This window comes from Peromyscus leucopus, chromosome 2, assembly GCF_004664715.2.
Source record: "Peromyscus leucopus breed LL Stock chromosome 2, UCI_PerLeu_2.1, whole genome shotgun sequence".
NCBI lineage: Eukaryota > Metazoa > Chordata > Mammalia > Rodentia > Cricetidae > Peromyscus > Peromyscus leucopus.
In genome coordinates this window covers 126,489,974-126,513,768 of record NC_051064.1, presented here as the reverse complement: position 1 = coordinate 126,513,768, position 23,795 = coordinate 126,489,974, and the positions used below count along the sequence as shown (strand labels likewise).

The 23,795-nt window shown below is 48.7% G+C and overlaps 1 protein-coding gene across 1 annotated transcript; it reads right to left on the bottom strand.

Annotated features, from left to right (window-relative positions):
* On the bottom strand, window positions 1-22,691 carry LOC114704316 (small ubiquitin-related modifier 2-like). Its single transcript, XM_037203341.1, has 2 exons — window positions 22,614-22,691; window positions 1-473 (listed from the first exon to the last, which is right to left on the bottom strand). The coding sequence occupies exons 1-2, from the start codon at window positions 22,689-22,691 to the stop codon at window positions 96-98; spliced, it is 456 nt and encodes a 151-aa protein (XP_037059236.1). The 3' UTR covers window positions 1-95.
* Window positions 22,692-23,795: the final 1,104 nt, after the last annotated feature.

Below are 23,795 nucleotides of genomic sequence, written 5' to 3'. Positions count from 1 at the left end.
GACAGGGAAATGAAAGAATAGAGAAAACTATACTGTAGTAGTCAGGATGTGGTGGAACCAAATTGCGCCTTTCTAATTGCGAATGTATTCTTGGTCTATAACAAAATTCTGGAGTAAAGTAGCAGGTTCCCTTTGTAGTAGACACCTCCTGTCTGCTGCTGGAACACATCAATCGTATCTTCATTCTCCATTTCCAACTGTGCAGGTGTATCTGTTTCATTGATTGGTTGCCCATCAAACCGGAATCTGATCTGCCTCATTGACAAACCCTGTCGTTCACAATAGGCTTTCATTAGTTTACTAAGTGGTGTGTGCCTCTTAATCTTAAACTGCACCACAGAACCATCCTGCCTCACCACCTTCAAATTAATATGATCGTTGTTCTCAGTCTTGACTCCTTCCTTGGGTTTCTCATCGGCCAGGGTGAGCGCCAGAGTCTCCTCAGCTGCTGCTTCACAAAAGAGGCACTGGGTCTGCAATGAAGGCGCACACAAGCAGCACCAGGAGCGGCAGAAGAAGGAGGCAGAGCTCTTTTTTTTTTTTTTAAGACAGGGTTTCTCCATGTAGTTTTGGTGCCTGTCCTGGTTCTCAATCTGTAGACCAGGCTGGCCTTGAACTCACAGAGATCCGCCTGGCTCTGCCTCCCAAGTGCTAGGATTAAAGGCATGTACCACTACTGCCCAGCCCTTAATTAATTTTTTTTATGACTGTCCATACTCGTTTTCTTTAGCATCTACGCACTTTCTTTTTTCTTTTTTCTTTTTTCTTTTCATTCGTTTGAGACAGGGTTTCTCTGTGAAGCAGTCCTGCTGTCCTGGAACTCACTCTGTAGACCAGGCTGGCCTTGAACTCACAGAGATCCACTTGTCTCTGCCTCCTGAGTGCTGGGATTAAAGGTGTGCGCCCCCACCCGGCCTGAGCACATGTTAAAGCATACTATATCTGTTTAGAGGTTTTCTCGGACTGGACCTGACTTTTCAAGTGCCTACAGCTATGCATTTGTAGTGTTCTTTGACTTCATGAGCCAAATCTTAAATTGTTATGTCAGCTGCCATATGGCTCAGCTTAGCACATGGTGCTGTTGGCTGGCTCTAGCCAGCAGGCAGTGGCCAGAGGCCGATCCTCTGTGCTCTGAGCACTGGCCCGCTTGAGAGGCTGTAGGACTAGGAAGCCACATCCAACTCCTTGTCCAGAACTTTTCTTAGCTTTCTCAGGTCCTATGTTTGGATATTTGAGCCTCCACATTGGACACCATGTGAAATAGGCTTTCTTGGACCACCAGACCCCAAATCTTGACATGGAGACTTCTTATTAATTCATATTTCTTATTATAAATGCTTGGCCTTAGCTTAGGCTTGTTTCTAACTGGCTCTTACAACCCATTTTTCATTAATCTATGTTTTGCCCCCTGGCCTTTTACCTCTCTTCCATCTCGCTCCTCTTTTTTCCTCTCCATGTCCCCTGGTGTCTCTCCTGCACCTAGATTCATCTCCTCTCCCTCTCTCTCTGCCTGAAAGTGATGCCTAACCTAGCTATTTGGTCACCCAGCTCTTTATTAAACCAATCAAAAGGTGCCTTTATGAAGACACATCTTCACAGTGTACAAAAAGATTATGCCACAGCAAGTTACATTCCTTGCTCCATTCCTCCAGAGAGGACCCCCTAAAGGCTCTACAACCTTTCCAAACAGCACTACCAACTCATGAGTCTATGGGGACATTTCACATCTAAATCACATCAAGCTGTGGTTTTAAGAGGTATGTGTGTGGTGTGCATGTTTGCAGGCATGTGGGCTCATGTCAGTGTGCACATTTATGTGAAGGTCAGAATTTGATGTTGGGTGTCTCCTTCAATTGCTCTCCACCCTTTATATGGAGGCAGGGTTTCTACCTTGAACTCCAAGATTGCTGATTTGACTAGTCTAGTCAACCAACTTGCTCCAGAGATCTCCCACATCTGCCTCCTGCATGCAAGATTACAGACTCTGTGTGGCATTTATGTGGGTGCTGGGGTCATGAACTCAGGTCTGCATGCTTGTGTGCAAGAGATTAACTAACTGAGCAAAAATGTAGTTTTATCCCAATTCTGTGGGCATTCACAGAGGCTTTAGAGTGAACAGGTGACAGAATCACAGTAGAAGAATTTAATTGAGGCCTCCAGGGCTGGAGATGCCAAGTGCCAGCTCTGAGGATACCCACCTGGCCACTTCAGGCCCACAGCGGGGCACATCTTTTCAGCTGTGTGCATTGGCTGGATTGGTGCCATTCTCCCATGTAAGGGAAGCAGGCAGCAGACCCTGGGGTGGGTAGGTATTTGGGCAGTGGTACTGACTGAGGGCCCAGGGGGAGTTTGCCATGTGGCTTGGGTAGCTGCAGGTTGCCAAGCCCAGGAGGGGGACTCCTGTTGCCTCTTGTTTGGGGGTATGCAGATGCAGTGGATTTTTCTGTTCCATTTTTAAGACAGTGTCTCATTCTGTAGCTCAGGCTGGTCAGGAACTCACCATGTTACCAAGGTTGACCTTGAACTTGTGCCATCTCCTGTAAGTCTCCCAGTGCTAGTATTACAGGTGTGTGCTACCATATCACTTCCATTCATTTTTGCTAGTCTATATTAATTGTACATAATAAAGGGTCTCACTATGACATTTTTCTCTTCTTTCTTTTTGAAGCAGGGTATGTAGTCCTGGTTGGCCTGAAACTCAAACTCACTATGTATACCATGCTCGCCTTGGAATCACAGAGATTTCCCCTTCCTCTGTCTCCTGAATGTTGGGATTGAATGCATGCAACACCACACTTAGCTGGATGGTTAATTTTTATTGTCAAATTAATTGGATTAATAAGCACCTAGGACATTAGTAAGACACACCTCTGGGTATGTCTAAGAAGGTGTATCCAGACAAAATAAGTGGCATTTTGAATGTGGGTGGTGCCATTCTTATGGACTGCAGGCTCAATCTGACCAAACGGGAAAAGAGAAAGCCAGCAGAGCACTAGCCTGCATCTCTCTCTGCTTCCTGGTTCTCTAAAAAGTGAGCAAGTGCCTTACTTACCGTATTAGCCAGTGCTCTCTAGAGAAACAGAACTTATAGGCTGAGTCTCTCTCCATGCATAGAAAGGGGATTTAGTAGAGTGGCTTACAGGCTGTGATCCAGCTAATTCACAATGGCTGGATGTGAAAGGAAGGTCCAAGAATCCAGCAGTTGTTTAGTCTATGAAGCTGGATGTCTCAGCTGGTTTCAGTATACGCTAGAATCCTGAAGAAGTAGGCTCTAATGCCAGTGAAGAAGAGAGAGAGAGAGAGAGAGAGAGAGAGAGAGAGAGAGAGAGAGAGAGACGGGGGGGGGGGCTTCCTTCTTCCATGGCCTTTATCTAGGCTACCAGCAGAAGATGTGGTCCAGATTAAAGGTGGATCTTCCCATCTCAAAGATCTGGATTGGAAATAGGTCTTCCCATTTCAAAAGATTTAATTAAGAAGGAGATTCCTTCACAGGTGTGCCCACCCATTTGGGTTTTAGTCAACCCTAGATGTAGTCAAGTTGACAACCAAGCATAGCCACCACATTTAGCCTCCTGTTGCCACAGCTGAGGGCCACTCCTGACATTATGCCTTTCCCACCATGATGGACTGTACTTTCTACTATGAGCTGAGAGAAGAAATCTTCCCATATCTGGGTTGGTGGTCCTGAATTCTATAAAAAGAAGGCTGAGCAAGCCATGAGGAACAAGCCAGTTAGCAGCATTCTTCCATGGCCTCTGCATCAGTTCCTGCCTCTACATTCCTGCCCTGCTTGAGTTCCTGTCCTTGATGATAAACTGTTATATGGAGCTGTGAGTGAAATAAACTCTTTCCTACCCAGGTGTTTCATCACAGCCATAGTAACCCTAACCAGGACATGAGGGGGAAAACCGCCATGTTTTTTCGAGCCTGGCTTATTTTGTTTAACATGATGGTCTCTAGTTCCATTCATTTCCCCACAAATGACATAATTTCATTCATCTTTATGGTGGATGTGGTGGTTTGAAAAAAAATGGCCCCCCAAAGGGAGTGGCACTATTAGGAGGCATGGCCTTGTTGAAGTAGGTGTGGCCTTGTTGGAGGAAGTATATCACTGTGGGGGCGGGTCTTGAAGTCTTTTTTGCTCAAGCTGCACTCAGTATGACAGTCTACTTCCTGTTGTCTGCATATCAACATGTAGCAGCTCCTTCTCCAGCACCATGTCTGCTTGCATGCCGCATGCTCCCTGCCATGATGACAATGGACTAAACCTCTGAAACTGTGAGCTGCCACCTCAATTAAATGTTTTCTCTATAAGAGTTGCCGTGGTCCTGGTATCTCTTCATAGCAATAGAAACCCTAATTAAGCCGGGCAGTGGTGGTGCACGCCTTTAAACTTAGCACTCGGGAGGCAGAGACAGGTGGATCTCTGTGAGTTCGAGGCCAGCCTGGTCTACAAAGTGGGTTCAGGACAGGCTTCAAAGCTACACAGAGAAACCCTGTCTCGAAAAAACCAAAACCAAAACAAACCAAACCAACCAAACAAACAAACAAAAAACATAACTAAGACAGTTGAATAACACTTCATTGTGAATATAAACCACATTTTCCTTTCTTCCCTTCCTTCCTTTTTTCTTTTTTTCCCCAGTGGGATGGGGTTTTGAACTCCTGATCTTCCTACCTCATCCTCACCGGAGCTGAGCTGAGCATTGTATTCTGATGCTTCTTTAGCATGCTACCTGCCTTGGCCATTGTCACTATTGCCATAGTGGTTGTTGCTACAGTCACTGGCATTGCTACAAAGGTTTACTGAGGGACAAGCATTTGGTGCTGTTTACAGGTGTGGGGATTTAAGCATCACATAAACCTACCAGTGGCTCCTTGTCTACCCTGCAGTCAACTGACACCTTATCCTGTCGTAGACACATCTGGGACTTAACTTCATGGTCCACTTTTTGCTCACTTGCTCTGGCTATAGGGTTTTTTTTTTTTGTTTTTGTTGTTGTTGTTGTTGTTGTTGTTGGTTCCCAAACACACCAGGTTTGCTCCTGCCTCAGGGCCTCTACACTCTGCTCTCCTCCTGTTGTGTTGAGGCAGGGTCTCTCACTGAACCTGGAGTTCATGGACTCAGGAAGACTGGCGCTCAGCAAGCCCAGGGATCGTCCTGTTTGACTCCCAGCACTGGAATTACAGGTGTGTGCTGCCATGCCCAGCTTTGGATGTGGGTGCTGGAGATCTGAACGCAGGTCTACATGCTTGCGCGGCAAACACTTCATTGACCAAGCCATCTCCTCAGTCCACGGTCCCCTCTCTTCTTTATCGAGACCTCAATTCAAATGTCGACTCCCAGAGCCAATATTCTAGTATGCGAGCTGCCTGCTCCCTTTCTTTAAGTTTCCTTCACAGCCCTGAGTACCACCTGAAAAACTAGGTTGTTTATTGTTGGTTCTGAGCTTCCTGGCTCCTTAAGACAGGGCAGGGCCTTCCTTTGGTTCCTCTCTAAATGACTGGGGCTTGTAAGGCTCCTTCCTCTGTGTCGTTCAATCAAAACACAGATGTGGACTTAAGCTTTGCACCAGCCCCGGGAGACAAATACTCCTTAATATCACCATTTAGAAACGAGGCAACAGTTACAGATCAATTACATAGCCTGCTCAAGTTCACGAAAATGGTAAGTGGCTTGGTTGGCTCGGAGCCAGGCAGTCCGTCCCTGCAGTGTCTCCTCCCTGGCCGCCATGGGTTCCTCTAGGCCCCTGACTCATGGGGGTAGGCTGACTTCACGAGTGCTGACAGATAAAAGGCAGCAGAGAGGGCGGCGGTGTCAGGATTTCTCACGGACCCCCTTCCCTGGGTCATTCATAACTTTCCAGGGGAACTAGGCACTCTGCCTCCTTGGGGTCCACATGGCTCTGGGTCTGTGGCACAGGATAAGCAGTGATGGTGTGTTACCTTGTAGGGATGGGATGAGCTGTCACCAGTCTGCCTCCTGCTCACAGCCTGGCTCCCCTGGGTATCTTCAGTATATGGAGGCAAAACAACTCTTCTTTACAAAACACCACATCAGAGGAGTGATGCTGGAACCAGCACAAGTTCAACAGAGTTCAAGTCCCATTTCTCTTGCCCAAAGAAACTTCCTGTGCTTTTTAATGCTTCCTATTTGTAGCAGACATTACTAGTGTCTATTCATATCAGATGTCTCTTTCCTTCCAGGACTTGTGGAAGGTCACACCTTCTCTCCCGTGTGCAGCTAGACAGGTCTCACGATCATTCCAGCCAATGAACTGTGGCTTCTATATGAAGCCGTTGAAAGTGAACCTGCCAGTGGCCTGGGGAGACGGCTCAACCAGTAAAGAGCTTGCCACACAAGTACCAGGACCCGAATTCAGATCCCCGGAATCCATGTGAAAAGCTGGCGGAGGAGGTTCATGCATGCAATCACTGCACTGGGGAGCCGGAGACAGGGGGATCCCTGGAGTTTGCTGAACATTTAGTCTAGCTGATTCAGGGAGCTCTATGCCCAATGAGTGACTATTATCTCAAAAGATAAAGTGGCTGGTCATGGTGGCGCATGCCTTTAATCCCATTGCTCTGGAGGCAGAGGCAGGCCAATCCCTGTTGAATTCATGGCAGCTTGGTTTATAAAGCAAGTTCTAAAACAGCCATGGCTACATAGTAAGATCCCATTGCAAAATAAACAAGTAAATAAATAAATAGGACAATGACTGAGGAAGACATCTCCACATACATGGGTACACATATATTCTCATTCTCTCAACTGGGTGCTAACTCTTTTTTTTTTTTTTTTTTTTTTTTTTTGGTTTTTCGAGACAGGGTTTCTCTATGTAGCGCCTTTCCTGGAACTCACTTGGTAGCCCAGGCTGGCCTCGAACTCACAGAGATCCGCCTGCCTCTGCTTCCCGAGTGCTGGGATTAAAGGCGTGCGCCACCACCGCCCGGCAGGTGCTAACTCTTTAAGTCTGTCCAGGGAAGCCTTGGAGGTCCCAGGCTCCAGAAAATACAGGTACATGTGAGCAGGTCTCCCTGAAGCTTGTGTCTTCACTCTTGGAGGCAGAGCTGCTTCTTCTGAGCCAGACTGCATCTGCCTTTTGGACCAGACAGAAATCTTTGCCCTGTTATCCCACTGAGACTTGGGAGTTAATTTGTTACTGTGGTGTGGGTAAGCCTTCCCTGGTAAACATCACCTTCCTGACCTATTTCGCACACCTACCATGATTGTGGTCCACATCTCCCGTGCCAAGAGTGGGAGTATAAATTGGTACACTCATCCCGGGAGACGATGTGGCCATATGCATAGATAGGAAGCTCTAAATAACTGTATTGTCTTTGACTCAGAAATTCCACTTCTAGAGATTTATCCTAAGGAAATAATTGGACAAGTTCAAGAAGTTGTCTGTATAAGGAGGATATTCATCACAGAAAATGGTGAGAAATTGGATCAGCCTAAATATCCCCCAACAGCAAATTGGTTAAATAAATTGTGATTCTGCTCTACAATGGGATAGTCGCCGCTGCCTGTGATACATATTTATTGACACGGAGAGAGTCACACTCCATTGCAGTGCGGCGTATGCATAATGTGAGCCCATCTTTGTTAAAAAAATTTGCATGAAGACAGTCTGGCTGACTGTCATCGAATGCTTAACAGTGGTAATTTCAGAGTGTGGAATTGCAGGTGATTTTACATTGATTGTTTTTTTATTTTGCCTCTTTCTATTAATTTTTTTTCTTCAGTGACTTTTGTATCATGTGTATAATTAAAAATGAAATGGGAGGGAAAGAAAGGGCCGTGATCTTGGACAAGTGAATCTCTAAGGTTCCGTTAGATCACATGTCCCGGTGTCCTTGGCACCTACAAGGTGCTCAAAGTCATTGTGACCAGTGAACTAAAAACATTAGAGGCTGGTGAGTTCATTCATTAATTCATCCACATAGCTGCTCATTCAGTCAATATGTTCTGAAAATTTCTGTGCACTTGGCCATGTACTGGAGAATAAGAATAGCAAATACTTTGATGTCTTATAATGCCAGAGAGCATCACCCCCACTTTATGTTTATTAACCAATTAGCACACATGACCATTTTTGGCCTGGTTTTGTAAATTCTGAAACGGAGGCAGAGAGGGGCCAGGTGACTCACCTTAAGTCTCTAGGAGGCCATAGGACCCACCTGCAGCTAGCAGGCTGGCCCAAGCTGTCAGCATTCTTAGCTGCTGAATTACATGCATCTCCGAGGAAGACAGAGGTAGGTTCCACTCCACCCTGGGGTCCTTGCACGTTTCTTAGCTTGGAGGAATGGAGCTAAGCCCCAGCTGGTGGAGAAGCTCAACAGCTGGGCTGGAGATCTCAGCACAATCAAAGCAGAAGCGAGGTGCTAGCAGATGGTGGAGAATGTTTGTGAGGAAGCCCTTGGCTGGGCAGAGGAGGCAGACTGCTCTGCCCTGGATCTCAGAGCCCAGTCCTGGCTCACTGATGCCTGAGCTCCTGGTCAGCTCATAGGCTGGGGGCTCCACTAACTGTGCTCACTGTGGTCACCTACTAGGTAAAACATCTTCATGCATTACATCATTCAATCCCGTGGCAATTCTCTGAAGTAAACACTATTGCACAGAACAGGAAACAGGCTGAGGGAGGGGCTGAGGATACGACTCAGTCGGTAGAGTGTAAAAGTACTAAGCCCTGGGTTTGATCCCTAGCATCGGGGATGGTGGTACAGATCTGTAATCTAAGCACTTGGGAGGTAGACACAGGGGAACAGAAGTTAAAGTTATCCTTAAAAAGTCTTAGAGAGGTCAAGCGACTTACTAAGCATTTTGTATCTCTCCAGCAGGAAGCCTAGATTCAGAGTTGTGTCCTCAGCTACACTAACATTCCTTGGGGGCAATGCCCACCCCCAGCTTACTGCATTCATCCACCCCCCCCCCGGGGGGGGACATCTAGTGATCCTTGGGAGCTGGGAGACTGGCTTCTGGTCTCATGCACAGGCTTTGACTAGTCATCATTGACTCTGCAGCTGCCAAGGGCTTGTTGGCCCGGCCATGGGACACAGTCGCGTCAGAACAGAAGCAAGTGAGAACTAGAGACCTCTGGGGCCATGTGGTGATCCACGTGATTGTCCAGAAGTGAGCTAGGAGGATCAGTGAGGTAGGAGGAGTCCCCTGGGAACAGGAATGGGGGGTGGGGTGGATAAAGGACAGCCCAGCCTTTGGGCGGCACCCTGGGTCATAGCCTCTGTGTCCAACTTCCCTGGGTGTGTGTACCTCAATCCCCTCCTCCAGCTGGATTAATTTGCTAGTGTGGGTCACAGAACTCAGGGAAATGTGACTTGTGGCTATGGACTTGTTCAGGTGTGTTACACAGAATACAGGTGGACAGTCAGATGGGTGGGGACAGGTATGTCCATGGGGCGGGAGCACGGCACTTTCATGTGCTCTTTAGGAGTGCCACCCTCCAGGCAGTGCCCTGAGTTCAGCATCCAGAGCACTCAGGACCCTGTCCTTTGGTCTTTGTTGTTGTTTTTAATGGAAGCTTCCTTACGTAGATGTGATTGGAAATCACTGGCCATTCTGTACTGACTTACCTGTAGCCCCTTCATCTTTCCTGGTGGCCAGCCCCCATCCTGAAGTTATGTAGGGTCACCAGCTGCCAGGCCTCTCAGTGTATGTTATGATCTGAATGCTGGGATCTCCCCCACCCCACCCCACACTATCCCAGTTCAGATGTTGAGATCTACAGCCCCAAATGACAGTATTAAGAGGTGGGGCATTCAGTGAAGTCCCTCGCCACTGAGGTTAGTACTCATATACAGGAAGCAGACGGTGATGCCTGGTCTCTTCTGCCATTTCAGACACGTGATGATGCGCGGCCATGAGACACCATCTATGGAGCCTTCCCAGACATTCAATCTGCTGGCACCTTGATCCTGGGATTTCCAGCCTCCAGAATGTCAAGAAGTATAATTCTTTCCTTTATAAATTAGCCAGGCTAAGGACTGCTGTTACAGTCGTCCAAATGAACTGAGACAGTACACAAAAGACTTGTTATTCCAGCGACTCAAAGTGCTTTAGGAACTGTGTGCCAGAAAACGGGATCCAGGACCTAATCTAATATAGATTTCACAATCTCACACCTCCCTTAAGTGTTTGCTAAAAGTCCCCGGGGAAGCCATCTGATTCTGAAGTTATCTTAGTGGGAAGGCTTTTACCTCAAATTCAGCTGGCTTTATAGATATTCTTTTTTAATATCTGTGGAATCTTGGCTCAGTGGGTGAAGGCACTTGCTGCTCAGGTCTGATGGCCTGAGTTTGAATCCCGGAACCCACATAGGAAGCTGGATGCAGTGGTGAGCATCTATAATCTCAGCACTATTTAAAAAACTTTTTTTGAAAATTATGTCTGCTTGTGAATATTTGTGTATGGATCTGTGCATGTGAGTGCAGGGGCCCATGGGATCCAGATGGCATTAGATTCCCTGGAGCTGGAGTTATAGGCAGTTGTGAGCTGTCTGATGTGGGTGCTGGGAACCGAACTTGAGTCTTCTTTGAGAGCAGTATGTGAGATGGGAGGTGAGGACAGAAAAAGGGCCTGAAAGCTTGTGGTCCAGCTGTCCTGGAGTCTGAAGGGCAGAAATGAGAGATCCTGCCTCAACAAGGTGGAAGGAGAGAACTGACTCCTGAAAGTTGTTCTCTGACCCCTTCACACACACGCTCCTGTGCGGTGGCTTGAATGAGATTGGCCCCCATAGGCTCAAGTACTTGAATGTTTAGACATCAGTTGGCAGACTGGGAAAGAATAGGAGGTGTGGCCTTGTTGGAATACTGGAGTAGGCGGGGTCTTGTTGGAGGTGTGTCACTGGGAATGGGCTTTGAAGTTTCAAAAGCCCAGACCACCAGCCCCCCCCTCCTACTTGTAGATCAGGAAGTAGAGCTCAGCTTCTTCTCCAGCACCTGTCTGTGTGGCCATGCTCCCCACCACGATGATAACTAGCCCTCTGGAACTGAAGCAAGCCCCCGGTGAAATGCTTTCTTCTATACGTTGCCTTGGTCGCGGTGTCTTTCCACAGCCATAGAACCGTGACTAAGACAGCAGGGACACACAAACAGAAGGCTATGGAGTCTGCAGGGATGTAACCGCTTTCATTTCTGGCATTGGTATCACACCCATCTCCTCACTCATTCCCTGATTGGTCCAGCTGGAGGCTTATTGAGTTTATAGATTTCTTCAAACAAACATCTTTTTGTCTTTATTAATTTCCTTTATTATTTTTTAATTTATGGTTTTTCAGTCTTAATCTTTTTTTCCCTCGTTTACTTCAGGTTTAATTAGCTCCCTTTTTTCCTTTTTAAGATTTTTTTTTTTTGAGCCCAGGGGTATGGTGGCACACATCTTTAACCCCAGCACTTGAGAGGCAGAGGCAGGCAGATCTCTGTGAGTCTGAGGCCAGTTTGGTCTACAAACTGAGTTCCAGGACAGCTAGGACTGTTATACAGCCCTGTCTCAAAAAGCCAAAAAAAAAAAAAAAAAGAAAGATTTTTTTTTTCAATTTATGTCTATGTGTGTGTGTGTCACTGTGTGTATGTGCCCATGTGCGGTGTTCCCTATGGAGGCCAGAGGGTCTCATAGCCTGTATTATTCAGTGTTCTCTAGAGGAAGAGAACTGATAAAACTAACATCCATATTAAAAGGGGGTTTATTAGACTGACTTACAGGATGTAATTCAGGTTGTCCAACAATGGCTGTCTCACAATGGAAAGGCCCAGAATCCAGTATTCGTTCAGGCCACGAGGCTGGAGTCCTTCTGGCGCTAGAGTCTGGGAGGACTCCTGGAGGGCTTCTGGTCTTTCAGTCCACACTGAAACCCTGAAGAAGCTGGAGTTCCTATCGGCCGCAGCAACGGAGTAGACAAACTCATCAGTGAGAGTGAGAACCAGCAGGGAGAAAGCAGAGCTTCCTTCTCCCACGTTCTTGTGTACACTGCCACCAGAAGGGGTGGCCCAGACATGGGTGGGCCTTCCTCCATTCCAGAGGTAGTTGACGACCAGGGTTAGCTATCACAGGTCTCATGGAGCTGGGATTACAGGCAGTTGTGAGCCATGATGCGAGTGGCTGGGAACCAAACTCAGGTCCTCTGTGGGATCAACAAACCCCTTAAAAGCTAAGGCATCTATCTCTCCAGCCCGTTTTCCTCACTGAGTAAGGCAGAAGCTGCAGTCACGGATGTTGGTCTTTTCCCACTAGTGGACGGGGCTCTCAGCAGCCTTGCGGCACCCTCATGGTGGCAGTCCTCTAATTTTGAGTTTTCATTTTCACTCACCTTGAAATACCCTGCGATTTCTTCTTTGACTTACATGTTATTAAAAGCATGCTCTCTCTCTCTCTCTCTCTCTCTCTCTCTCTCTCTCTCTCTCTCTCTCTCTCTCTCTCTCTCTCTGCATGTGCCTGTGTGTGTTCGTATGTGCGGTACACACAAGCCATGCAGATGTCAGTGAACAACCTCGACTGTTAACCCTTGTCTTCCACTCTGTTTGAGACATCATCTCTCTTGTTTACAGCTGCATATGTCCAGCCAGCTGGCCTGTGAGCTCCCAAGGATTCTCCCATCTCTGCCCTTATCTCCTTATAGGGTGTCCTGGAATTGCAGACACATGTACCACTGTGTCTGGCTTTTACCTGGGTTCTGGGAATTCGGGCCATCAGGTTTCCATGGCAAGGGCTTTACCTACTGGGCCTTCTCTCCACCTTAGTTTTTGAGACAGGGTCTTCCACTGAACCTAACACTCACTGATTTGACTAGACTAGCTGGCCAACAAGTCCCAGGGATCCCCATTTCCACTCGCCAACCACTGGGGTTACAGGCATGGACTGGCGAGCCCAGCTTTTGAGGTAGGTGCCCGGGATCTGAACTCAGGTCCCCGGGATCTGAACTCAGGTCCCCATGTGTGTGTGGCAAGCACTTTGCAGACTAAACCATTTGCCCAGCCCACGATCCGCTCGAACGTTTTCCATGCATACTTGAAAAGAATATGTATTCCGATGCTGAATGGCATGTTCTGAAAACATCAATTAGAGCAAGCTGTTTTACAGTGTTGCTCTTGTCGTCCGAATCTTCAGTGATTTTCTGCCTGCCGGTTTTATCAGTTATTGAGAGGTAGGTATGGAGAGCTCCAGCTACAGTTGTGGACCCGTCTGTTTCTTCTTGCTCTTCTATTTTTGCATCATGTGTTTTGACACTTTGGGATGAGATGCACAAACAGTTTGAATTGGTTTCTGACTAATTGACCCCTGGTCATTATGCTCAGCAATATTGCTATGATCTCAAATACATTTTGTCTGATGTCAGTGTAGTTACTCCAGCTTATCTTTCCTTAAAAAAATATATATATACTTTTTAAAAAACAGGGTCTCATGGATCTCAGGCTGACCTTAAACTTGGCGTTTAGTTGAGGACAACCTTGAACTTCTGATTCTCCTGCTACCGCTACCCAAGTTCTTTGATTACAGGCATTCACATCTGGCTCAGTTTTCATTTATTCAGTGTTAAAAAGATATGCCATTTTACATTTTTTTTTTCTTAATTTTCTTTTCAGGCACAATGTCTTACTATGTAGCCCTGGCTGGCCTGGCTCTCCTCTGTAAACCAGGCTGGTCTTGAATTCACAGAGATCCTCCTGCCTCTGTTTCCTCAGTGCTGGGATTAAAGGTGTGATCTACCACGCCCATCACCTTCTGTTCTTAACCTACTTTATCTTTATATTTAAAATACCTATTTTTTTAGGCAGGTTCTCTCTATGTAGCCCTGGCTGTCCTGGAACTGGCTATGTAAACTAGGTTGGCCTCAAACTCACAGAGATCCTCCTGCCTCTGCCTCCTAAGTGCTGGGATTTAAAGGTGTGCCCCATCATGCCTGGCTTAATATTTCTTTCGAAACAACAGATAGTTGAGTCTTGCTTTAAACAAACAAAAAAAAAGATTTACTTTTATATTGTATATTTGTGTGTGCCTGCATGAATTTATATGTACCACGTGTGTGCAGGAGACCTCTGAGCCGGATGAAGATGTTGGATCTCCTGGAACTGGAGTTATATATACATGGTCATGAGCAGCTATGTGGGTCCTGGGAACTAAGTGGTCTAAATATAAGTGTACGGGCGAATTGAAACAACAACTGTGGAGGCTTTGCCAGCGGTAGAGTGTACCTTCTTTGAGGACAGAGATTTGGCTGCTGCTGGGTTGCTTGTTTCTAGAACAATATTGGCATACAGTAGGTGCTCAATGAAACAATGAGTGAATGAATGAATACGTATTTTTGGGACATTAGATAAATCCACTTGCTGTGTGATCCTGGACCAGTCATGTGACACCCCAGGCGGCATCCTTATTGGGCACTGTCCTTTCTGCCCACTTCTAGGCTGGAGAGGGCGGGGTCTGGATGCAAGGACGATTGACAGCTCCAGGCTTTGGATTGGCACAGTCACCACCAGAGGGCGCCCAATGCTCACACTATGGATCAGGGGCTTTGCAGGCGCTCCCATGGTATAGGGCCCTGGAGGCAGATGGTGCAGAGCAGGGGGATGGGGGGAGTCTCAGTTCCTGTTGCTTCTCCTCTCAGGTGTTCCACTTAGGGACAGACCTGGGGGAATTTCCCACCTGTGTTTTCCTGGGTAATGGAAGGAGTGGGTCCATTAGAGTGGGAACTGTTCCAGATGCTTCATGACCTCCTATGTGTCCTAGAACCCAAGCCTCTTATGTCCTTGGACAAGATACGGCCATTCCTGGCATTGTGGAGCTGGGCCTTCTTATCTTAGGAACCCAGCCCAGCATCCTGCCCCCTTAGGGCCCTTCCTCAGGTCCAGGAAGTCCCTTCACCTGAGGTTACCCCTCAGACTCATAAGATCCCAGGAGGAAAGCCTTCCAAGTGGGAACTCATGTGAGCAAGCTCGTTTCATTTCTCCATATGCTGGAATGTTTTTGCTATTCACCTACATACAGATGGGGAAACTGAGCTTCAGGGATGAGGAAGGGCTGTCTGAGGTCACATTCACCTTCTGTTTGGGTGTGTCCACAGCCCCTGGACCATTCTCTTTCCAGTTACTTTCTTTCATCCAAAAGCTACCTCAGAGCCTTTGTGTGGAGGCCCAAATTACTCAGGGTCAGAGAATCTGAGCTTGCTTTACCCAGCGGGGCTGCATAAGGGGATGATTTGACCACGAGCATGTTTAACAGGTGTTTGGAAGGGTCTACACTTGACTGTATCTAGAAAGGGGGAGGTCTTTTGCCTTGCCCCTTGGTGTTGTTATAAAAACTCTTTTGAAGAGACAGAAGGGCCGTTGGGTATTGACACAGGTCATCCCGAAGATGTCCTATGTTTCTGTCTCCTCTCCGCTATCTTCCTATCTAGAAGTTTCTTATTCCTCTCTCCTCCTCATAGGAACCCTTTAAAAGGTGGGAGCTGGCCTCCCACAACTTTGCATTTTCGGCTCCCTCCAACAGCACTTCCCTGCCATTCTTCACATAGCCGGTAATTCAGGCAGCAGGTAGATACCCCCTTCTAGAGAGGCCTTCCCTGGCCACACCCCACTCCATCTGCCCATCAACTTGTTTTGTTTCCTCTAGAGCAGTAGTATTCAACTTGTGGGTGGTGACCTCTTCAGGGGATCGACCCCTTTCACATGGGTGGCATATCATATATTTACATTGCCAATTCACAACAATGGCAAAATTGCAGTTATATTGACTATTAAAAAAGATGACTAAGGGACTGGGAGATTGTATACAAACACCAGGACCAGAGTTTGATCCAGGACCCAAGTAAAAATCCAGGTGTTGTGGCAAGCATTTGTAATCCCAGCACTGGGGAGGTGGAGATAGGTGGATCTCTGGAATCCACTGGCCAGCCAGCTTAGTGTACTTGGCCAGCCTCAGGGAAAACTCCATCTCAACACACACACACACACACACACACACACACACACACACACACGCACACACACACACACCACACACACACACTCAATAAAAACAAAACAGAAGAAATAAACCAAAAAAAAACCCCACAGGGTGAACAACTCCTAAGGTGACCATAGGTTAACCTCTGTCCTCCAAAACCACTCACACACACATGCAGCCATATGTTAGCGCACCAACATGGACATGTACCCACATACAATCTGCCCCCCTCCCCCACTGAACAAACAACAAATCTAGGAAGTGAAGCAAGCCAGCCAGCCCTGGCAGATCCTGCAGAGCATGGTCAGGCCTAGGAATGGACAGAAGCTGCTGAGGGGCTAGTTTGGGGTGGCCCACCTGACCACACAGTCTTTGGGCAGCCCCTGCCTGTGCGACCAGGCCAGATAGAGGCCATAGTCCTCTTGCAGTGTGTGTGAGGGATGGGGGCACTTGCTTTAATTCTCATCCGTGCAGCTTGGTCACCAAGACCATGGCACAGCACTCTAAACTCAATTAGAAATTTAACAAACCTTATAAATCCTCCCTCGCCCGAGCCTTGTAAATCTCCAGAGTGAGGCTGGCTTAGCACTTATCCATCTCCAGCTAATGACCTCCCCAGCCCAGCCTGGGAGTGATTCCGCCTGACGACAGGTCTAATTAGAGAGCAGGATCTGCAGCTCCCTGCCATTGTTGGAAGGAAGGGCAGGCTGTCCCTATTCTGGGGACACCTGAGAGGTGAGTCCTGGCCCTTGTCTAGCCCAAGTCCCAAAGACCTGGTCCCAAGACTCTTTGTCCCATGAGAGGAAGGTCGAAATGATTTCACTACAGTCTGGTTCTTTCATTGATGTTAGCCCTATTGAAACTCTCAGGCACACGTCTGGTTAGGGATGGCTGCTGTGGGATCACAAAGGTTGCCAGGACCCAGGTGGCCTTCCAGGTGGCAGCATGCTTCTAGGATGGTCTGAGGCTGTGTTGTTGGTATGGGTGGTAGAGGGCTGGGCTGTGGGTGCTGATCTCCCAGTGCATGCTAGAGCATGTGAGACCAGGGAGGGTTTGGGTAGCCCCTCCTGTAAGGAAGGGTTCAGACTTAATTAACAGGGTGGATTTTCCAGCCATGGGAGGACACGGAGGCCCTTGTTCCTGGATCTGCAGCTCAGGACTTTGGATTGTCATGGTGGTTCTGCTGTGGATCTCAGCAGACACTGGAATCCAGCATCACATGACCTCATTTTCTAGATCAACAAGAAGTCAATGTTTACGGCTACAGGTCACCTTGTTTACATGTTTTTGTCACAGCAGCCCAACTGCCCAAGACACACAAGGGGGTGGGGGTGGGACTGAGGCCCTCTCTTTTACCCATGGCTCCCCATGCCTGGATGCAGGAAGCACCTCGCTCTCTGGCCTGGGGTGACAAATTCCGGCTTTTACTTCACCGAGGCTCCTCTGACTCCTGCCCTGACCTCAGAGCAGTCACCGGGAGGAGGTCCCGTTAATTGGTTTCATCCAGCCCTCATCTTCAGTGATGTGAAAGGGAAAGTTATAAATATTTTTTATCTATAACTCAGGACGAATAAAAATTTAATTACACTGAAAAATTTAAATTTCATAAGAAATAAATATTAATCTTGGAGAGTGACTTTTGTGGGAAGTTAACTTTCAAATGTCTTCAGTCTGGAGGGACCTGAGGTCTGAGAAAGAGCAGGTGGCTGGCCGTTCTGCATGTGGGTGTGGGGCCAGGGTTGCTACTCCCAGAAGTTCGGGTCTCCAGGCAGGAGCAGCTGTCCCCTCGGCAGCCTAAGGGGACAGGCAAGGCTGCGTCCTGCAGCCTGGTGGCTTGCCTTCCCCACTTCCTGCTCAGCCTCGGGGTACCCCCCTCCCACCAGCAATAATAAATCACTTACCAGGCCCAGACATTTTACTAGGTTCTGAGGAATATTGTAGGAAGGAGATCAAGCTTCGTCCTTGTCCGTGATCTGTGTAGGTCACATGAAAGAGGCAGACAGGGCTCTGATGGGGACAATACCATCCTCCACTGGCCAGCCCTTCTCCTACGCTCAGTTTTATTACGATTACTTTATTATTTAAGATTTCAAACACAATGCGCATCTAGGAAGGAGCTTGAGAGAGACTCACGCAGCTCGGGGGCTGACCACAATGTAAAGGAATACACACGGCATGTGTTCCGGGACACAATAGTCCCCCGTGCTGGGCATTTGGGAGAGGGAAGGCCCTGCCTTAGGGCTCTTCACAGGCTGATGGATGGTTCTGGAAGCCTGACCATAATGGCTTGTGGGTAGGACGGCCCAATAACGCTAATACCTTAATGTATACTGAACATTCATCATGTGCTAGCTCAATTCTAGAAGCTTGAGGGGTATCAGCTCATTGGCCCAGAAGAAACCCCCAGAGTAGGTGCTGTTACGCTCCCCATTTTATCACGAAAAGATGACTCACAGAGAGGTTATATAACAAGTTCAAAGGTACCCAGGTGATGGGAGGCATCATGGGCTCATACATGGGTGCCCTGGCTTGGAGCCTCCAGGTGCCTCAGAAATGGAACGGTAGTACTCAGGCCTTGGTCCTAGGAGGCCTGGGGGTTTCTGGCATTTCAGCAAACCTTTGTGTTCCTCTGCCGGGGAGCCTTGGGCAAGGCTCTCAACTGTTCTAAACGCCAGTTTCCTCTTTCGAGGGATGGTGATGAAAATCTTCCCTCTGTTCATGCCAGGTTTTCGGGAGGTGGGACCAGGTGAGAGAAGCAGACATCTCTACCCTCCTGACTGAGCCTCTCTGGCCATGCCCTGGTAGATAGGGGGACACTAAGCATGCCACATCTCACCCACTGTCACTTTGAGCACCAGTCTCTGTTAGTCCCATGGGCCTCAGGGGAAGCAGAGGAGGCTGGGTGGCCAGAACCTTCCTTAAGGATTAGTGAGGGAGTAGGCGAGGGCCTGTCGTCCAGGAGGGTCCTGCACTAGCAGAGTTTTGGAAGAGGGTGTGTTGTGTGGGTGTTGTATAGGAGACTGAGGAGGCATCTTCTGCTGTGCCAAGATGAGGCTGGCCTGAACTGTGAGCTGTATCACAGCCATGTTTCCACCCCACAGGGACAAGAGCAGAGGCCATCCGGCTGTGCCCAGAGGGAGGAGGAGGTAGTAAGCTGAAGAGCATGGACTTGTCTTGAAATATAAACTCTGGTCCTGGATCCTGAGACCAAGGTGAGGCCACTGCCAGCTTAGGGCAGTGGGCGGAGGCCCAGAGTGTCTGACAAGACTTCAGGTGCCAGTGATAGGGCTGGTTGGGACAGTATGGTTTTGTACGACAGAGTCCAGAGGGTTCTATGTTCCCCTGATGGCTCTCCATGGAAGTGGACTAGGAGATATGCACATCTCTAGGGACCCAATACACCAGGTCTGTCTTGGAACTGGGATCTTATGTGGCTGACTCAGGCCTCTGCAAGGGCAGAGGGGAAGTCTGTCTTCCATATATGTATATGTGTGTGCTGTGCGGTGTCTGTATGTGCTCATTGATGTGTACGCATGGTGGCTGTGTGTGTAGGCTAGAGCTTGACATCAGCTCTCCTTCTCGATTGTCTACTGAATTTTTAAAGACAAGGTCACTAGCTGGCTAGCGAGCCCAGGGATCCACCTGTCTCCTCCCACCCTCTGCTGGGATTACAGACACACATTGCCACACCTGGGTTTTTTACATGGGTTCTGGGGGTCCAAATTCTAGTCCTCAGGCTTGTGAAGCAGGCTGTTAACTGACTGATCCACCTCCCCAGCCCTGGGGTATCTCCTTTTACAACCCAAACTCAGGAAAACCTTGGTTCTCCTCCAGACACATCCATGGGTCCCATTTCCAGGCCTGGAGGACACATGCGCGCGCACACACACACAGCACACGTACACACACACACACAAACCCATGCATGCTTCCACAGACCTGTGTGCCCACACACATTTTTTTCATTTTTGGTGCCCACACTATTGAGAATCTGGGTGCTTGTGTGTCCCTGGAACACACCCTCCTGGCTTCATTCCGCTGATGGAATGCTGTAATATTTTTCTATTAAATGTTGCATTTGTTGTACCTTTTAGTAGCTTCCCTCATTAAAAACGATATTATCCCCATAAATAAGCTGGTGCCCAGGAAGAGTCCCGACTGCATTTTTCTTCCTAATTGAGACACTTAGCTTTGATTTGCGCGTCGGCACGTAGTGAGCGGATTAATTTTCAATTAATGCTCCTGGGCGGGCGGCAGCAGGCAGCGTGGGCGGGTAGCCCGGTGGCCTGGGAACAGCTGCCTGAGCAGGCGGCTGGAGAAGGTAGGGACCGGGTGGATGCAAGAGGCCCCTGGAGACATTCTGGAGTTTTGTGGTTTTGTTCTGGGAGGCAGAGGGCTCCCTGGAGTCTCATCTGTGGGAAGCGCCCCACTTCAGCATCAGGAGGCCCCCTACACTCTGACCCCTCTGCCTGCTTAGCCCTTGACGGCTGCTTTGGAGACATGGCAGATTTGAAAGGAGCATTCAAGTGGCCTCCAGGCCTCTGCAGAGCAGGGTGAGAGTCACCTCTGCTGCTGCCTGCCTGACAGGGCCTGATGCCTCATGTGTGGGTGGGTGGCTGTCCCTTGTCTCTTTGACCTGCAAGCTTCTGGGACCTTGAGGGGGCAGGAGAGCTAGGGTGGGCCATTCTCGCATTTATTTTTACTATTTTCTTTCTTTCATTCCTTACTTTTTTTTTTTTTTTTTTTTTTTTGGTGGCAGGGTCCTATGTGGCATGGGCCACGCTTAAACGTGCTGTGTAGCTGAGGATGGCCTTGAATTCCTGATTCTCCTGCTTCAACCTCCAGAGCACTGGGATCACAGGCATGTCCCACACCCACTATTAATTTTTTTTTGTTTTGGTTTGTAGACGGGTCTCTCTATGTAGCACAGGCTGGCTTGGAACTTAGAGCAAGTCCCCTATCTCGCCCTCCTAAGGCTGGGATTACAGGTATGTGCCACCCTATCTGGGCAAGCCTTCCCACATTTATAGTTTTTTATGTTTTTGATGGGACTAGGGAGGTCATCCACCAATCCTGGGTCCCAAGCAAGTCCTCTCAGCTCCAGCTTTGAGAGCAGGGCTCTTCCCCCTCATTTTGGCTCTCTCGCCTTTTGTCAGCATAGTTAAATATTTCTCTTACACAGCAAATCAGTTTGGAGCTTTTCCACAGGAGCAGGAGAAATTTCCAGAACCAGCCGGCACTTGTCTTCTAGATACAGCAATAACTGTTCTCCAAACCACAGCTTCCTGAGTTTTTTTGCTGGGGCGCCCCCCCTCCATGTCACTGCAGGCCTCTGGCTTCTCAGTAAATGCTGGGGAGATGGTGGAGCATCAGGATGGATGACAGAACTCAAGCCAGGCCCCCTGGCTTCATGTACTGATTTTTCCACTTAGCTAGTACTTTGATTGCATTATTCCGTCTCTCCAAGCCTTAGTTTCAGCTGTCAATCAAGGATGATGCAGGACCTGTCTCACCGCATGTTGTGGCAGCTAAATGAGAGAAAACATTAGTTCCTTGATACTCTAGGGATGGCCTTTGGACCTTCCAGGATCTCAGCCCACACCTGCTGGATCCCTCTCTGTATTTCAACAAAGCACTGGTGTGTGTGTGTGTGTGTGTGTGTGTGTGTGTGTGTGTGTGTGTGTGTGTGTACCATCAAGTTGGAGAGGTTCTGATTTGGGCTGGCATGGCTACTTCTGCCTCTCTCTACCTCCTGTCTCTTTCTGGGAACACGGAAGAAATGGGTCTGTCTCTTGGAACTGAGTGCCACTTTGCCTGGATGATATTTCTGAGAGCATTCTTGTACATGCTTTATCGACACTTACTGCTATTCCCACTTTAAGCTTTAAAAAAATTATTCGTCACAATTGTTATCATGTGTTTGTGACTATGGGTGTGCAAGCATCATGGTACACATGCAGAGGTCAGAGGACAGCTTTACGAGTTGAAATCTGTCCTCCACCGTGTTGAGGCAGGGGTCTGTTCTCTCATTTCCTCTGCACTGCTTATTCCAGACTGGCTGGTTCTCCTGTCGCCGCCTCCCGTCTCATGCTAGGACCTCTAAGATGCCAGATGAACACCATTGCATCTGGCTTTTCACATGGACTCTGGGGATCGAACTCAGTCCATTGGGCCTGTGTGCTGATCATTTTACCCACTAAAGCCATCCCGCTGGCCTCCCGCTCCCACTTTACAGGTGAGAAACAGGCGTTCTCCAAACAGGAGCTGTCGTAAACTCCTGGGACCGATTGGCTCCTGAATTGGGTCTAATCATCAGACATCGGTCTATAGCCAGGGAGGGACTCCTTAGAGACCGCCTGGGCCACCAGATGGGCTACATCTGAAGTCCGTGGGTTCCACTCACTCACAGGGGCACCTGTCCCGTTGTGCTATGGCCTGTGCTGTTTGTTGGCTTGTGTTGATGACTGTGGTGGCTCCTGAGTGGGAAGGGGCGGGGAAGGAAAGATGGAGCCACTCTGGGACCTGACGGTTAATTAAAATGTCCTCAAAGGTGATCAATCCACAGTCAATGACTTGAATCCACAATGACCTGGCTCGTCTGACTGAGCGCTCAGCCTTGGCCTTGCTGAGGCGGTCGGCAGGAAGCCTGGCTGACCTCCTTCTGGTCCTCGGAGGCCTGGCACTGGGCACCGCTGTCCACACCGCCTCCCCGATATTCCTGTCTTGTTTCCATAATAGCTTCTGTCACTGCTCGTGACAGGCCAGCCATTAAGTCTTTGGCAAAATTGTAAGAATTATTAACATACGAGGTTTTATACTATGTGACAGCTGTCGGCTCCTTTAGAATCCCATCATCCCGTTCCCTCCCTCCCCCCTCCCCCTCCCATCCTAGGGGGAAGGGCCTTTCAGTCACTGTGGAACAGAAAGGAGACCAATCATCCTTTTCTAAAATTTGTATTTTTTTAGTCAGGCTCTTGCTATGCAACCCAGGCTGGCTTTGACCTTGTAATCCCCCTGCTTCAGCATTCCTAGCATTGGGATGAAAGGAATGCAATGACCACACTGGTCCCATGAGTCTTCCAGAGGTCCCCTCGTGATCCCTCCTACACATCTGTGCAATGTTCCTGTGGTCCCTGGGCCCTGTGTCTGGGCTTAACCTGGAACTTTCCTCCACATGGGGCAACATCACACCCTCTGCTTCTGTGTCTCACTGAGATCACGTGCCCACCATGTCCAAGACACTCTAGGATGCTGTAGACCTCCCGTTCCCAACTGTGACCCCAGGCTCTCACTTCTTCCACTGCTTCCCACCTGGGATCCACACCTCTCTTCACACAGCTCACTAGACGTTCTCACCAGCATCCCCCCTTCCCCGACTCCTCTTCCCTTTCCTTCTCTCTCTCTCTTACTGAGCAGATATGCTCAGTGGCGGTGGCCTGGCCTCCCTCCCCATGCCGTTCTCTTCCACTTCCCCAGCCCTTCCGGGTGACTCCCAGGGAATGAGTGCTACCCCTCTTTGTTCAGGGTCTCGCTCTGCCAATGTCAACAGCAGTAATAGAAGACCTAGCTCCTCCCGGATGGGTAAGAGAGAGAGCTCAGAGTCTACTCTGGAGGCTCCGTCCACAGTGCTCGGATCATTGAGGTCCCACGCTCCCTCCCACGCCTTGCCGCGCTTCCGGCTCCCCACCAGCACAGCCTCTCAGGGAAACCACTTGTCTTCAGACCCTTGTCTAAGGGGCTGCTTTCAGGGACTCCCAAGGAGACCTCTTCATGTCCTTCCTGCATGCAGCAGTTGGGCTGTGCCTCACGCCCACATTTTATTCTCTCACAACTGCCT

Coding starts and splice junctions, on each gene's coding strand:
- LOC114704316 (XM_037203341.1), bottom strand. CDS start 22,691: ATGGAAACAAGACAGGAATATCGGGGAGGCGGTGTGGACAGCGGTGCC. Junction 474..22,613: donor CCTCCGAGGACCAGAAGGAG/GTCAGCCAGGCT, acceptor CCTTCATTGCAG/ACCCAGTGCCTCTTTTGTGA.